At 35.7% G+C, this 15,838-nt stretch overlaps 1 protein-coding gene across 6 annotated transcripts in view; it reads right to left on the bottom strand.

Moving 5' to 3' along the window:
- Positions 1-15,838, bottom strand: part of CADPS2 (calcium dependent secretion activator 2) — a 730,659-nt gene that overhangs the window by 183,166 nt on the left and 531,655 nt on the right. For all 6 annotated transcript variants that reach the window (XM_036759293.1, XM_036759295.1, XM_036759294.1 and 3 more), the window contains exons 12-13: positions 7,102-7,238; positions 1,203-1,390 (exon numbers count right to left, since the gene is read on the bottom strand). In XM_036759293.1, coding sequence (XP_036615188.1) covers positions 1,203-1,390; positions 7,102-7,238 — 325 coding nt within the window. The remainder of the gene's footprint in view (positions 1-1,202; positions 1,391-7,101; positions 7,239-15,838) is intronic.

The raw sequence follows: 15,838 nt of genomic DNA, 5'->3' as shown, positions 1-15,838 counted from the left end.
AAAATTTACTCAGCTGCCTTTTCCCATTGGTATCTGTCTATAATGAACTTTCTGCTTGTCACTGATTGGGACTCTTTATTTTCTTTGATATCAATTCTTCACAAGAAAGTACGGGGTGGAGGAAGTGGGGGAAAAGAAGGGAATGAAGGAGAGGAAGAGGGAGAGAGAGAGGGAGAAGAAGAAGGAAAAGAGGGAGAGAAGGAGAGAGGAAGAGGAAGAGAAAGAGAGGAACAGAGAGACAGACAGACAGACAGACAGACACACACACACACGCACACGTGGGGGGAGGAGAGAGAGAGTGAGAGAGAGAAAGAGAGAGAGAGAGAGAGAGAGAGAGAGAGAGAGAGAGAGAGAGAGAGAGAGAGAGAGAGAGAGAGAGAGAGAGATAAGGTGAAGACAACCTATTCCTGCCTAACAAAATGATAATACTTTTAGACCAGCTGAGTGGTGCTATGGTGCTACTCTGTGTTAGAGGGTATGTCACTGAAGTAAAAAGGATATTCCTATTGTGTTATGGGAAGAGGAAGGTGACACACTGCGGAGAATAAAGCTCATTTAAACTAAGTCAATAGAGTGAAAGGCTTTCCTTGTCCTCCCTATGCTTTCTCTTTTGCCTCCAATAGTTAGAATTTTCTCTAAGGTAGAGATGAAAACATTAACAAGTACACGCGCACGCACGCGCACACACACACACACACACACGCAAAAATCAATCTATTTATTGAGCACTTACTATGTATAAACCCCTTGTTGGGTTCTGTAAAGAATACAAAGACATAAAAGACAACAGTTCCCAACCCCATCTATATACAAACACACGTATACCATGAACATTTACTAAGCACCTACTATGTGGCAGGTACTATTAAACACTCAGGATACAAAGAAAAAGCAAAAATAGTCCCTGCCTTCAGGAGCTTACATTCTAACGGGGGAAACAAAATGTACACAAATAGGCATATAAATAACTATACAAGCATATGTATGCGAACTGCTTTAACTTAAAAATGCTGCTCTAAACCAAAAGGCATCCCATACTAAGCCCAATACTGTCTACCTAAAGCCAGAAAAATCAGTAAGCAACTTTTCAAAGAAACTACTTCCCGTTTAAGAGGTAACTAGCTGATAATGGAAAAAATCTTCTCTCCCTCCTTAGGGCAAACTCATAAAATTCACTGAGTGAATGCCTTCAATTGTGGTACCTGTTGCCATGCACGTGAGATGCACAGAACGCAAAGCTGTAATGGAGCAGAGTTGGGTCAATGACAGCACCACTTTCTGAATGTTCCATCAATTCTGTAAGGTAGCAGAGATGTCTATGACAGCCTCTTACTCCATAACGAGCGCAGTACTCATCTAATACAAAGACTTGGCCAGGGCTGAACCAACCCTGTAAGAGAAAAAAAAGAATTAAGATATATTTTCTTGTCAGCAATTTCATTTAGCTTTGTAGGCAGTTGGATTGAGATTTGTAACACTTATTTTCTTGATGGTCTGTTTTGATGACTATTTTCAGCATACAGATTTAATTTTGTGGTAAACTTTGGAAGTGGCTTACAACAGCTGGTCCCTGATGCCTACTGTACTCATTCCTATGAAAAGGCATTTTGACCTCGTCATTACTGTCTTCCAGGACTCAGAATTAGCAGAGTACATTTGTCAAAACTTTTGTACTATTGGTTTCAAACCCAAATTATTATATATATATATATATACATATATATATATATATATATATATTTTAAAAACAGCCTCATGTAAATTTTGAAAAAGATGCTAAAGTATATGTATAATTGGAATTATTAAAAGAGAACTACTCAGAATAGAACTAAAGGGGAGTTTTAAGAAGCTTCCTCAGTGATCTAAATTAAAATTTCAATTCTCTAAGCAAACAGTAGACGAATTCTCTACCTTGATCTTTCTAATCTCTCTCCTAAAAATGCCCTAATTTCATATTCCTTCCATAATTAGGAAGCACTTATAATAAAATATTTACCCATATAAATATAGAAGAAAATACAGAATTAAGGCCAGGAAGAGAGGGAGGGATCAGAAAATCCTTTATACAAAAGAAGGCATTTGGCTGCATCTTAAAGGAAGTGAGGGATTCTGCAAAGTTGAAGTGTGGGAGGGGGACTGCTTCCAAGCATGGGGGCTGGCCAGTGCACAGGCAGAGGTCAGAGACAGAATGCCACGTGTGAGGAATAGAGAAGTCAGTGTAGTTAAACCAGAGAGTGCGGGAATAGGAGTAATGTACAATGAGATTGGGAAAATAGATTGAGACCAGATAGTGAAGGGCTTAAAGAACTAAGCAGAGGAATTTAAATTGGATCCTAGAAACAAGAAGGAGTCACTGGATTTGATTTGATTTGATTGAAGAGAGGAGTGGTGTGGTGAGCTCTATGTTTAAGAAAATCACTTTGGCAGTTGTGTGGAGGATGGATTGTAGTTGGGAGAAATCTGAGGCTGGGAAACCCATTAGGAAGCCATTGCAACTGTTTGGACAAGAGCCAATAATAGTATGGTAAGAGCAGAGTAGGGCTTTGAAAGGGAAAATGGCTTGACATAAGAATGAAAAGTCAAGAAGGTAAAAAGAAAGGATGGAAGAAAAAAAAAGAAAGAACACAGATCACAGAATTTTAGAACTCAGAGGCACGGAAAGAAAAAGGAAGAAAATAACATGGGATGACATGAGAAGAAAAGAAGAAAAAGAAAATTTGTACAGAAAGCAAGAGACAAGGATAAAGGACAAGTTAGCTATTTTGATTACCTTTGTAAGTATGGTTGGCATCTTAGTCTATTGTTGTCTTCATATGCATACTATGAGGCAACCTGACTATAATATAAACAACAACAAAAACAAAAAACCCTACCTCATTTAAAAAAACAAATCAGAAAGTTCTTTTAGTACTTCTGAAACTAAACCAATTGAATAAGGTTCAAAAAGGATCATTTTTTACTGAAACATAGATTAGAATGAATAGCATTTTCCTGAGGTTCTCTCTCTCTCTCTCTCTCTCTCTCTCTCTCTCTCTCTCTCTCTCTCTCTCTCTCTTTCAACAAACTGTTTCTATGCATGGATACGTAGTGCCATTTTGGGGGCTTTGCCCACAGAAGCTTGACCTTGAGGCAGGGAAGAAAAGCTAGGAAACTTTTTGATGGCAGTCATTTTTTTTCTGCTTTCCCAAACTCTCTTGGCCTTGGACTTGACCTGAGAGGTAAGAAGGGGAAGACACCAAGAATGATGTCGAGCCTGCCCTTGGAAGGGATGAGGGACCCTTGGAAGTCATCTCAATGGGAAGAGCTGAGGAGGCCATTATAAGTGATCCAGGGGATGCCATGTTAGACTAGAGGAGAGACTGGGACAAATCACTCCTGGGAGCTTTTGATGAAATCAGGACCCAAAAGATTTGGCTGACCTATGCACTGTTAATCCCCCCTCTATCCTTTAAAAGTTCACTTTTACTTCTAAGTTTTAGTATGTGATTAAAATGTTGGCCAACATAAACCCAAGCCATTTGGTATATTGTGCTTATTGCTCAGATCTAGAAATAATACAAAGGAGTGGGGATTAGAAATGAGAGACTGTTTTACCTTTCTTGGCCGTCAATATGCTAAAGGCCTTTAATGTATCAACATTCTAATAGTTTAAGCATTTTCTGCATGTTTGAGGGTTCAGCTATTTAAAGAAATGCATGATTTCCTAGGAAAATGAGAATTCTGTTACAGATTATACAAAGTTCTAGCAAAATGAAAAGGGAGAAAGTAGGTAGAATAAATTAATATGTTATTTTGAGTCTTATATTTTTTATAAAGGCAGTGTATTCATTCAGGGTGATAAAAAAAAAGTGCTGAGAAAAAGAAATTAATATCTTGAAATTTAAAGAAAGTAAATTAACTGTTGTTACTAACATGGTTATTTTTTGGGGGGGAATGGCCTGGTCATAAAATATTTAGTTTCTAATTTGGAGGCTTTGGTATTTATCTATCAACTCTTTCCTTCTGTCCATCCCATAGTGTTGTATGACAAAGGTAAGCCTCTTGATTTATTTCCCACTTATTTAGATTGAAGCCCCACTTTCAGTCTGCAAACAAACATTTATTAAGCATTTGCTACGTTCTGGGCACTTCCTAATTGCTGAGGATACAAAGAAAGGCAAACACTATTTTTGCCTCCAAGAAGCTTATACTCCAATGAGAGAGACATCATGCAAAAAATCACGTACATATAAGCTACAAAGAAAATTGGAGGTACTCTTGGAGTTAAGGCACTAACATGAACGTGGACTAGGAAAGGCTTTTTGCAAAAGATAAGATTTTAAGTGAGACCTGAAGGAAGCCAAGGAAGTAGTGAGGCAGAGGTGACAAGGCAGAGCATTCCGGGCACGGGGGCCAGACAGTGAAAATGTCAAGTTGGAAGATGGAGAGCGTTCCAAGAGGAACAGCAAAGAGTTCAGTGTCACCTTCTGGAATGCTACAAAATCTTAAAGCTAAATCTCTTTATGATCATGGATTTCAAATTGGAAGGTACCCATAGAGGTCATGTGTAGCCCAACTCATTTTACAGAAGTACCTGAAGACTGGAGGAGGGAAATGACTTGACACCCATGAAGTAAGTGGAAGATCACAGATGGAAACTTAGGTCTTTTGACTGCTCCCCTGTTTTCTTTCTACTTGCTTCCTCATTTACTCTGCTGTGGACAGGATATCTATTTTATCTCACTGAATATGCAGAACAGTTACCATTATGCCAAGAAAATCTAGCCATATGTTATTATCTATTGAACTTATATGGTAATTTTAATAGTTACATATGAAGTATCTAAATAAGCTATGTAAATTAACATCAGTCTACCTAGACACATCTTAAAAAGAAATTAGACTGAGTCTAGAGGAAATTAGCTAGCTGGTCTAAAATAAATAACTCATTCAGACTCTCTTTTCCCCCCTTTCTTTTAACTTGTAAAATTTGGAAGCAGATTATGGCTTTTGGTGGTATGTAGTACAGAGTCTTTGCCTGTATTTGTCTTAAAGAGAATGAAACAAAAATTTTCTATCAGGAGGTAAAGAGCCTGGCATTTGTTACTGTGGACAAAGCTGAAGCATGTGAGCATAGCAGATTTTATGAACCTATTTGATTTCAACTGTAAACCTGAAATTTAGACCATAGTGCAAAAAACTGGAATTAGGATAAAAAATAAAATACATATATAACACAATTATTAATAATATAATAAAATGTATAAAAGACATAATATTTACATAAATACATTTATATATTATATCATAACATATAATATAATAATATATGTTTGTATAAATATGAGACATTTATATAAATGTTTATATAAATATGAGACATATTTATATAAATATATAACATACAGAATGTTAGACTAGAAAGAGGGAGGTAAAGAAGAATGGAGAAATTAAAACACAAGTCCAAGATTGGTACCAATACTTTGTCTCATTCCAGTGCTTTGAACAATTGTCTTTCCATTAATTTCATCATTTAACAGGCTTCAATAGACATGGGAGATAATGATTTATTTTGGGTTCCATGATAGAAATCACCTTTGAAAAGTAGAGTAGCCTCTAATTTGTAACAGGGAGGGTTGTTTTGCTTTTGACGTCTCTGATGGTTGCAGTTCCTCCCTGCCTCCACCACCACCCTCAAATCAGGAATGAGTTTTCCTTGTCAGCATATGTAGAAACTGAATGTGTTGGTGGTAGTAAATGATCATGGAAGCTGTAGTTGACAACATCACAAAGAAGTGACTCGATTGCTCACTCTCAATGTTAAAATTCCTTAGTGAAGCTAATAATGATTAAAGCAGTGAACCATCTTGATCATCCATCCAAACTGTTCTATTACTGATCACTACATTTTACCATGCAGAGTTAAAAAAAATTAGCTCACACATAGTATGGACAAAAAACCCCTCTGATGTCTAAGATGTGCCCTAAATGCGAAATAATCATCTGAACCTCTGAGTCACCAACAAAAGCCTCTCAGTTCCTCAAGTGGAAATTACTTTGTATAGATTTATCTCTAGAGTCACTCTGGGATGTATAATCTTATTTCAATTCAACAAACATTTACTGAAGAAAAAAATGAAAATTTTTCATATTTAAATCACTATCTGCAACAGATACCCCAAACTACACAAATTTAAAAGAAATACACTATTCCTTTAATTTGAAACAAAGTAATACCTAATTCAGAAATTTTAGTTTTTGAAGGATTCTTCCTTTAATTTGGGTAAGGGCGGACACGATCATACATATCCACTTTGGTAATAATAAGACTCACATCTCAGAGAACACATACTGCTCATCAGTTTGAGAGGTGTTCTTAAATTATCAATGAAATATGAAACAATCTCAATGACAAGGGATCAAGCAATTTTCAAATGTGAGAAACTTGATCCTATATAAAATGATCTATATTCCACTTTTTCCTGTTTTTAAAAACAACATATTCAGATGACAACTTAGTCTTATAATAATAATAATCATAATAATTTTTTCAAAAGGTAATTCAAATGACCTTCTCTTATAACTCATGAATGATATCTGCAAATGAAATTGACCTCGACTCGGCTGAACATAAGCACAGTAATCCTAACTGCCTTTTATCTTTTCTTCATGGTTGGTACTATTTGTTTTATTTCTCTCACTCCCACCCCATGTGAAACAATAGGAGGAATTACAAGATAGATGACAAAATGTCTAACATCTGGTGAGCTGAAGTTGTACCTTAAAATGCCTGTACAGGTGTTAGTAAATCCTACCACAGAGGTTTCTATCTTTATTAAAGCCGTCTGTTTTTATTCAGACCTCTCTAGAGGAGCTGATAAACTACAGAGCAGAGTCCGTTTGAGTCTATTCTCTTCACTATTGAGTGGCACAGCGGTAGTCTTCAAGTGTATAATTTTCAAATTGGAAGCCAATCGATTGGAATCCTTTATCCCATCTTCAAGCACAGTTATAAAATGAGTTGGGAATAAAAAACCACTTCATAAAAACTACTTCTCACTTTTTCTTTTTTTTTTTCATTCCAACCTATACAGAAACCAAGTAGACAAATCTTGTACTCACCAAACAAGAGTAGGAATCGTTCAGTCTATGATCCAAAGTCTGTCTCTGAAGTAATCTAAAGAGGGACGCATGGTCAAACTTGCAGGGATTAGCAGAAATAAACTCATCCATACCATGTTTCTGAGAACGATCTGCATCTGTAAATCAGGAGAAACACAGACACATATGTGTGTACGCATATGTATACATACACATACATGTATATATACACATACATATACATACAAATTGTTAAATGGGTAAACATAGCTTTGCAGAGCATGTAATAGTTACAGCATAAGTACAGAAGTCTAATGAGGAATGCTGCATCTACTAAAAATGTGGAAGAATAATAGAAATTGTAATCATCCAACTGTTTATATTGTTTTTCAAAAAATCTCTCATTCAAAATTATTAATTGAAAGATTAGAAGAAAAATGCGATTATTCCTCTATTCCTCCTTTTTTCCTTCTCCACAAACCCTAAATAAATGTAACATATAAATGCAAAGTATTTGGAATTAGGAAGCTAATTTTTATAAAAAAAGCTACTTCCAATGTTGAGAACACTCTTCGATCCCCACCCCCACCCCTCAGTTCTAGGAAGAGTTAATGGATTTGGTTTTGGCTTCTGCTGAAGAATACGACAAGATATCTAAGGACCACTCATAATAATACATTAAAAAAAAACCAGCAATCATGACTAGAAGCCTACTTTCCAAATGGCAAACTGGGGCAGAAATGAACACACAAGGCTTAGCTGGATCATTTCCAGCCTTCTTTTTGAATGGAGCTTTTAATGGGACAAATCTTAATGTAGAAATGGCAATGAATGCTCTCAAGCTTCAAGCAAAAAGTCTTGCAAAAGGGAGCAGCATTTTTGTGCAAATATGTAGACAAAGCACAACTTCCCAAATGGCACTTCAATCAAAGGCCCAAATTTATTGTTCTTTACAGATTGCATCTTTCAACGCCTCTAGACCCTGCGGGTTTGTCAAAAGACAAGCTTTTATGATTGCTTTTGTTAATGGCATGTTTTGTCAAAGTCTTCAAAGTGAGTTATCTACCAAATATGGACAGAAAAAGCCATATGATGTCCAAGACGATTGGTTGTATATTAGCACATTTGCTCTGTTAGACACCATGGTCCACACTGGGGCAAATAATCAGTTATCAACATAAAAATGGACTTCCTTTTACAATGGCAATGTTCAAACTCTTTTGTTCCTTTAAATTCACATAAAGGCCTTTTTGTGTTTGTTACAAGAAAAGTACAGCCCCAAATGTATTCTAGATGCAATTTGGAAAACAGGCAATAGCACAAACCAAAAATTTCTAAAGAAAAGGACACAAAAGTTTATTGATTAAACTCAATTATAGAGTCAGGTTCATAACAAAACTCAATATTGATCTGTGGGCATGATGCTAACATAATCAGTCACATTTAGAAATTTAGCCCCAGATCATATTGATCCATGTCAAGTTCAACTTTCAGCTGTATTTGTGGATGGAAGAACTATTTAATTCGAGCTGAAGGATCTACACCGCTGCATCTTGAAAAGATACACAAACAAATTCATATCACTTCACTTTGCACTGTCAAAGCAAGAATCACATCCATGTGACAGATATCACCAAGGTGGATGTAACAAGTAGGCAGTGTGACAGCTCATTGATGGCTTAAGGTATGGGGCTCTCAGGAAAACTACCATATATATTTCTTAGTTCTGTACTAAATAACAATAATAAGGAGCAAGAGTTTAAGATACTAACATTAGGTGGGTTAACATAAAGGTGGTTTGTTTCTCTTTGGCTGATATATGAGACAGCTTGCCATAATTTGTCTTCCATAGATAGTTTGATATTCATTTAAAATACATAAATATAAAAGAAAATGTTCGGTATATAAATTTGACATGGGATATTTATCTCAAGGTAAAATAATGTATGACAGTGCTGTGAAAAATAGAATGTGCAGTGAGATGAAGTGATTTATTTTACTAAATCTGAGCTATAATGCAAAATTATTTTATATTTAAATAATTCTACTTATTTTTTTGTTTCTTAATTCATTTTAGTTCAATAAAGAAAAAGAAATCTTTTCAGTTTTTATTTCTTTTTGGAATTGAACATTTCCCTCCCAAAGCATCTGCTGAATGAAATCATCATTTCTTTTGGAGGTAGACATTTTTAAGGAACAAAACATTTTACCTCTTTTAAGATTATGATATGTAATTATATTTTTTTTGAAAAAGATCCTATAGCTTACTTTTAGTGGTCTAGATATAAAATATTTTGTTGACCATATCTAGACATACTTCTTTCAGTACAATAGGTCGATTCCCCAAAAGGTAGCTGAACAGTCAATTTCTTTTGATAAAATGTTATTTCATATTTATTTATATTGCAGAATTAGAGATAGTTTCATATCAAATATTTTGCTTCTATGAATTTTTAAAGACATAATTAAAATGCATCAAATCTGAAATTATGAGGAAAGAAGAAATTTTTTTTTCTATCAGTAACACAATACTTTCAAGGATTAATGGTATTCTTGGATTGGGCAGTTTCTCTACCAACATAGACTACAGTTTCTCAACCCCTTTTCAACAGCTGATCAACATTGGTAGTCCAGAAAAAAAATCATTAGCTGGGGGCTTGCCTTTTAGTGATGAAACTTTTTGTACTATGCTAGGCTGCTGCTTGGCTAGAGTTCATTTCTGGGCCTGCATTTCTATCTTGGATTTGGCTGTAGTATGGGTAAAAATGTGAACATAGAAATGTATTAGACAACTTCTATCACCATGATACTGCCTATGATCCCTCCTGTGTCCCCTTTATATACTAGGGTTATCATGGAGTTTATTTTCTCTCTTTCAGGTCAGTGGGACCTAACAAAGTTGGTACTCCATTGGTGTTGGCTGCAAGAACACAGAGTCACCATGAGAAGGGCTTTACTCCAAAGAATTAAAAAAAATCCTGAAACTATGTTGCCAAATACAAACAAATGTAAGCCTGACCAAAACAAAACTCAAAAAGCTTCACCAACAATGACATTCCTCTAGGAACTAAATGAACTTGGGAGAGAAATGAACCCTATGGACTTCTCAAGATACTTAAAATGCTGTGGAGACAAAGAAGTTCTATTTTGAATAAGGACAGGATGCTATCTATGGATTACAAATAGGCATTATAATAATATCCTTTATAGGTTAGAGATGTATATTACCTTATCTGATCTTCATAAACCAATCAAGCAAGAGGAGCAGGCATTATTATTTTTATTTTTCAGATGAGGAAAATGAAATTTAGAAAAGTTATGGCTTAAGTAAGGTCACACAGGAAGCAGAACAGCCAGGTCTCAAACTTAGTTCTTTTGGCTCCAAATCTAGAACACTTTACAATGCAATACGCTGCCCCACAAGCATTATGCCTAATATTCAGAACGAAGAACTACTGGCTATGTGCAATTTATTGATTTGTTTATTTGGTGATGAATTTTAAACCACAAACATCTAGAGTCTTCAAAGATGCTGCATTGCTCTGTTTGTATATGTATTCTTTTGTGTTCCCACTGTGAGCTGGGTGTTCAGTATTTATTAGCAGGATAATTTTATTTCTTCAAGGGCAGGCTTTTGTATAGTGACAGTCTTTAACAATGGTATTCCCTGATCCAATTCCTAGAGGAAAAAAAAAACTCCTTCATAACCCTAGTATATAAGGGGGACATAGGATGGATCATAGGCAGTATTATGGTGACAGGCATTATCTTACACGTTTCTATATTCATATTTTTACCCATACTATAACCAAATCCTAGATAGAGGTATTACTTTATATTTCATTCATTCAATGACCATTTATTTATTAAGAATATGCTATGTATCAAATTGCAAGCCACTGGGTTCAACACTGTCCTCAATGAGTTCAGTCTACTGGGGGGGAAACCATACATATACAAATATATAAATACAAACTATATATAAAGTAAATATTAACATTCAACATATATTTACTTATGGAGAACTTGATGATATATGTCCTGGTGGAGTTACAAAATTTAGCTAAGACTTCATGGAATCGATATCATAATAGGGGGATAAACTCTATGCTATATTTTTCAGTTTAGATATTTTTCTTTTTACATTACAGTAAATTCTTACCCCCATCACAGTGAAACTGCCCTCTAACAAAGAAAAAAAAACTTAAGTAAAACCAACACGCTTTGACTGAATCTGTCATTAAACACTGATAGTCTTTGACTTCTCCAACGAAAGAAGGGAAGTACATTTTTAAAATCTCCAGGGACATGCATGTATGGTCATGATAATTATATAGCGTTTTGTTTCATTTTGTTGCTCTTGTAATTTACATTGTTGCAGTTGTGTTTATTTATCTCTTTGCTTCATTCTGCATTAGTATATACTAGTCTCATATTTCCCTAAATTCTTGATATTTATTGTTGTTAGAGTCCAGTAAAATTCCATTATATTCATACACCATAGCTTATTTAGCAATTCCTCAGTGGGCACCTAATTTGGTTTCCACTTATTTGTGTAAGGTGTCTTGCCTTGTGCGTGCTTAGATTAGCTAATGTGGAGGTACCCTGTGCTGGGTTCCTCTACTTCATGGATGAAAGCAGCCTCCTTTGATTAGTTGTGGATCTTTCCTGCTTTCTCTTTCCTGCTGCTGTCCAGAGGGTAACGGTCATATTTCACTTATAGCATGATCACCATGAATTGAAGTGATGAGGGGAGAAGGAAGAATTTCTTCCTTCCCCTGTGCCTGTGTACTGGTGCTCTCAATCTCTCTCTCTCTCTCTCTCTCATTTAAATCCTGTTTCTTCAGTGTTTATCTCTGTCCTCAGCTTTAGGTGCTGGTAAATCAATAGTGTGCAAATATGAGGTACGGTGACCTTGAAGCCAGTTTTCCAGGCAGAATGTTGCGGTCTGCACACCAAGCATGAAAACCCTGAGAAAACAGTCCAAGAGAGGTTTTGGACTTGGAACTTGGGACTGTGCTCTATAGGAAATGAGCTAAACTAAGAACCAAGCTAATTCTTTTTCCCTCCCCAGAGATGGAGGTGGTATGGAGAGGAGATTAAGCTTCATGCATTGGGGAAGTAAGTTAGTATATTTCTTATTACATATTTTGAAATAAATATTCCTTCATAAAAGCTAATCTGTTAGTGGTTAAATGGAACTGGGGCAAAAGGATCTATCTTCAAAATTGAGGGAAGACCACTGCTGGGGGCTGGGCTCATTTACAGAGAGCTTAGATACCTTAAACCCATTAAGGGTACCAAAGAATCCTGAGGAATGGGTGAAATGCAAAATACTTGACCATTAGGCAGTAGGGGCCAGGATAGTCGGTGTTATATTTACTATCACAAAAAAGTATTGCTATGAATATTTTGGTATATATAATACTTTTGTTTTCTTCCCTTGACCTCTAAGGGGTATATGCTTAACAATAGTATTCCTGAGTCAAAGGGTGTAGACATTTTATTTACTTATTTTCTAGATACAATAGTGTATAATTACTGAGGACTGGTAAAATTTTTTGCTCTATTTTCATGGTGTGAAAGCAGTGGTTATGTATGTATGATTCTGACACCAAAGTAATTCAGAATGTCTGACCTTAACCAGATGAAACCAGATTGAACTGATTTTCCCAACTTTAATTAGTTCTGTCAGCTGAATGCTGGATTTTTGTTATTGTTATACACATGATTCATTGTTCTTTTTTTGTGTTTTAAATTCCCTTATTTTTAAGAATGACTACTTCTTCCAAGGAAACACACAAAAGTTGTAGTTCGTAAAGATTATACTTCAATGATTGTTAGAGTTATTGTAGTAGTTGTTGGTGTCAGGAAGTCATATATTTCAAGAATCAAACATACAATGAAATGGATCTTTTGTTTTGAAGGGCTAAAGAAAGTACAGTCAAAATTGAAAAAAGAATACCAGCTGACAAAATATTGTTATGAAATAGCCTAACCATTAGATCCACAGATAACCTGGAGACTGTGTTGTTGATTACAGTTGATATGGTTCTTGAATTTGGAAGAACAGTGAGAAAGAGAGGGGGGAGAGTAAAGGTGGAAGAGACAGAGGGGAGAGAGAAGAAGAGGGAAAGAGGGTGGGAAGAAGGAAGGTTGGAAGGAAAAGAACTGATAAACACCGCTGTGAAGAAAAAACACTTGTCATAGGCAAGATGATACAAAGACTGGAGTACTCAAAATTGGTAAAAGGTAATTTTTACTGATGAAACATGTTTTGTTTTGTTTTTCCCACTTAAGGCTATACCAAAACCATTGTCAGAAGAAGTTGGGGTGAACCTCTAAGATTTGGGCATCTTCATTTTATTATATAACATTCATTCTCCACGAGCATTTGAGGGATTTTTAATGTCCAGTGGACCTACTATTCTTGTCCTCAGTGATAAAATGTATAATTTCATATAATTTCAGAAGTATATTAATATACTAAGAGGCAGACTGTTTTCTGAATTTTAGAAAATCACAAAGATGGAGCATTACAAGACCTTGTTACATGTTCCAAAGATGGAGATACACTCCTTCATTGACCCTCAATGGAAATTCAAGTGATTTAAACACCATTGAAAACTTGAGGGCTATAATAAAGGTTAGACTTGGAAAAACAGACTGTCAAAGATGTATTTTATGTTAAATGTGATAAAAGTGCAGCTCCATGACAAAGAATTAAAAAAACGTGTGTCAAAATCTTATGAACTCAATGGCAAATCATGTAAAACAAGTGACTCTAGAAAAAGGCAGATACGTACATTTTTTTTAATTTTTTTATTAATTTTTAGTTTACAACACACGGTTCTACATAATTTTGAGATCCAGATTTTCTCCCCTCCCTTCCCCCTCCCTCCCCAAGATGGCATGGAATCTCATATAACTACCATGTATAACTTCGCATTGAATTAATTTATACACTAGTCAAGTTGTGGAAAACAATTATGACCAATGGGGTGAATCATGAGAAAGAAGAGACAGAACCAAAAAAAAACCCCAAAAACAAAAACAAAGGAGAAGAAAAAAGGCGAGCATGAAGTGTGCCTCAATCTGCATTCAAACTTCACAGTTCTTTCTCTGGATGCAGATAGCATTCTCCATCGTGAGTCCCCTGGAGTTGTCCTTGCACCTTACGTTGCTGAGAAGAGCGAAGTATGTCAGGGTTGGTCCTCACAGAATCCATATATCTGTGGTTGTGTACAATGTTCTCCTGGCTCTGCTCCGCTCACTCAGCATTATATCGTGTAGGTTTTTCCAGATTGTTACGAAGTCCGTATCATCCCCATTTCTTATGGCACAATAGTATTCCATTACTTTCATATACCACAGCTTGTTCAGCCATTCCCCAATTGATGGGCATCCCTTTGATTACCATTTCTTGGCTATCACAAAAAGAGCTGCTATAAATATCCTTGTACATATGGGTCCTTTTCCCGCTTGTGTGATTTCTTTGGGATACAACCCTAGAAGTGGTATTGCTGGGTCAAAGGGTATGAACATATCTACAGCCCTTTGGGCATAGTTCCAAACTGCTCTCCAAAATGGCTGGATCAGCTCACAACTCCACCAGCAATGTAGCAATGTTCCAATTTTCCCACATCCTCTCCAGCATTTGTTATCCTCTTGTTTTGTTATTTTAGCCAATCTGACAGGAGAGATGTGGTATCTAAGAGTTGTTTTGATTTGCATTTCTCAAATCAGTAGTGATCCAGAGCATTTTTTCATATGCCTATAGATAGCTTTAATTTCTTCCTCTGAAAACTGCCTGTTCATATCCTTTGACCATTTCTCAATTGGGGAATGGCTTGTATTCCTATATATTTGGCTCAGTTCCCTGTATATTTTAGAAATGAGGCCTTTATCAAAGAAACTAGTTGCAAAGATTTTCTCCCAATTTTCTGCTTCCCTCTGATACGTACATTTTTTAGAGATATAAAATTGTACTTTATTATGTGTCAATAAATTTATTCTACTTTGTCCTAGCTAATTTGAACATCACTGTAATTCCAAATTGTAATTCCAAATTAATTTAAGGCAGATAGGTGGTTCAATGGGTAGCTAGACTTGGAGTCACAGAGACCTTGGTTTAAATATGGCCTTGGACATTTACTAGCTGTGTGACCCTGGGCAAATAATTGAGCCTCTACACCTGAATTTACTTCTCTGCAAAATGGGAATAATAACATTTACCTCACAGGGTGGTTATGTGGATCAAATGAGGTAACATGTTTAGCACTTTGCAAAACTTAAGATGCTTTAAAAGAGTTAGTTATTCAGAGTGCTTGGCTTCCCACAATTCTTTTTCTCACCCCAACGTTGTTATTGGCATTTTTTGTCATATCTGCTAGTTTGTGAGTTGCCACTTCAGTGTTGTTTTGATGTGCTTTTCTCTTAGTATTAGAGATTTGAGATCATTCTTTCATATGATTGTTAATAAATACTTGTAATTCTTTTGAGAACTGTTTATTTATATCCTCTAACTATCTATTATGGAATAATTCTTGGTCTAAAATGTTCATGTTGACTCCCAATGTAACTTGGATAATAGATTTTAATCTGAGACACACGAAGCCCAGATGTATTTCCCAATTGACAATTTCTCTTCTTGGCCTGGTATGTTGATTTTATTTCTGCAAAAGCTTTTCATTTTCATAATCGAGACTGTCTATTTTATTTCTTATAATCTGTATCATTTGTTGGGTACCTTAAGTTG

This window comes from Trichosurus vulpecula, chromosome 5 (assembly GCF_011100635.1).
Source record: "Trichosurus vulpecula isolate mTriVul1 chromosome 5, mTriVul1.pri, whole genome shotgun sequence".
Classification (NCBI taxonomy): domain Eukaryota; kingdom Metazoa; phylum Chordata; class Mammalia; order Diprotodontia; family Phalangeridae; genus Trichosurus; species Trichosurus vulpecula.
The sequence above is the reverse complement of the archived record's forward strand: the minus strand, read 5'-3'. Positions and strand labels throughout refer to the sequence as shown.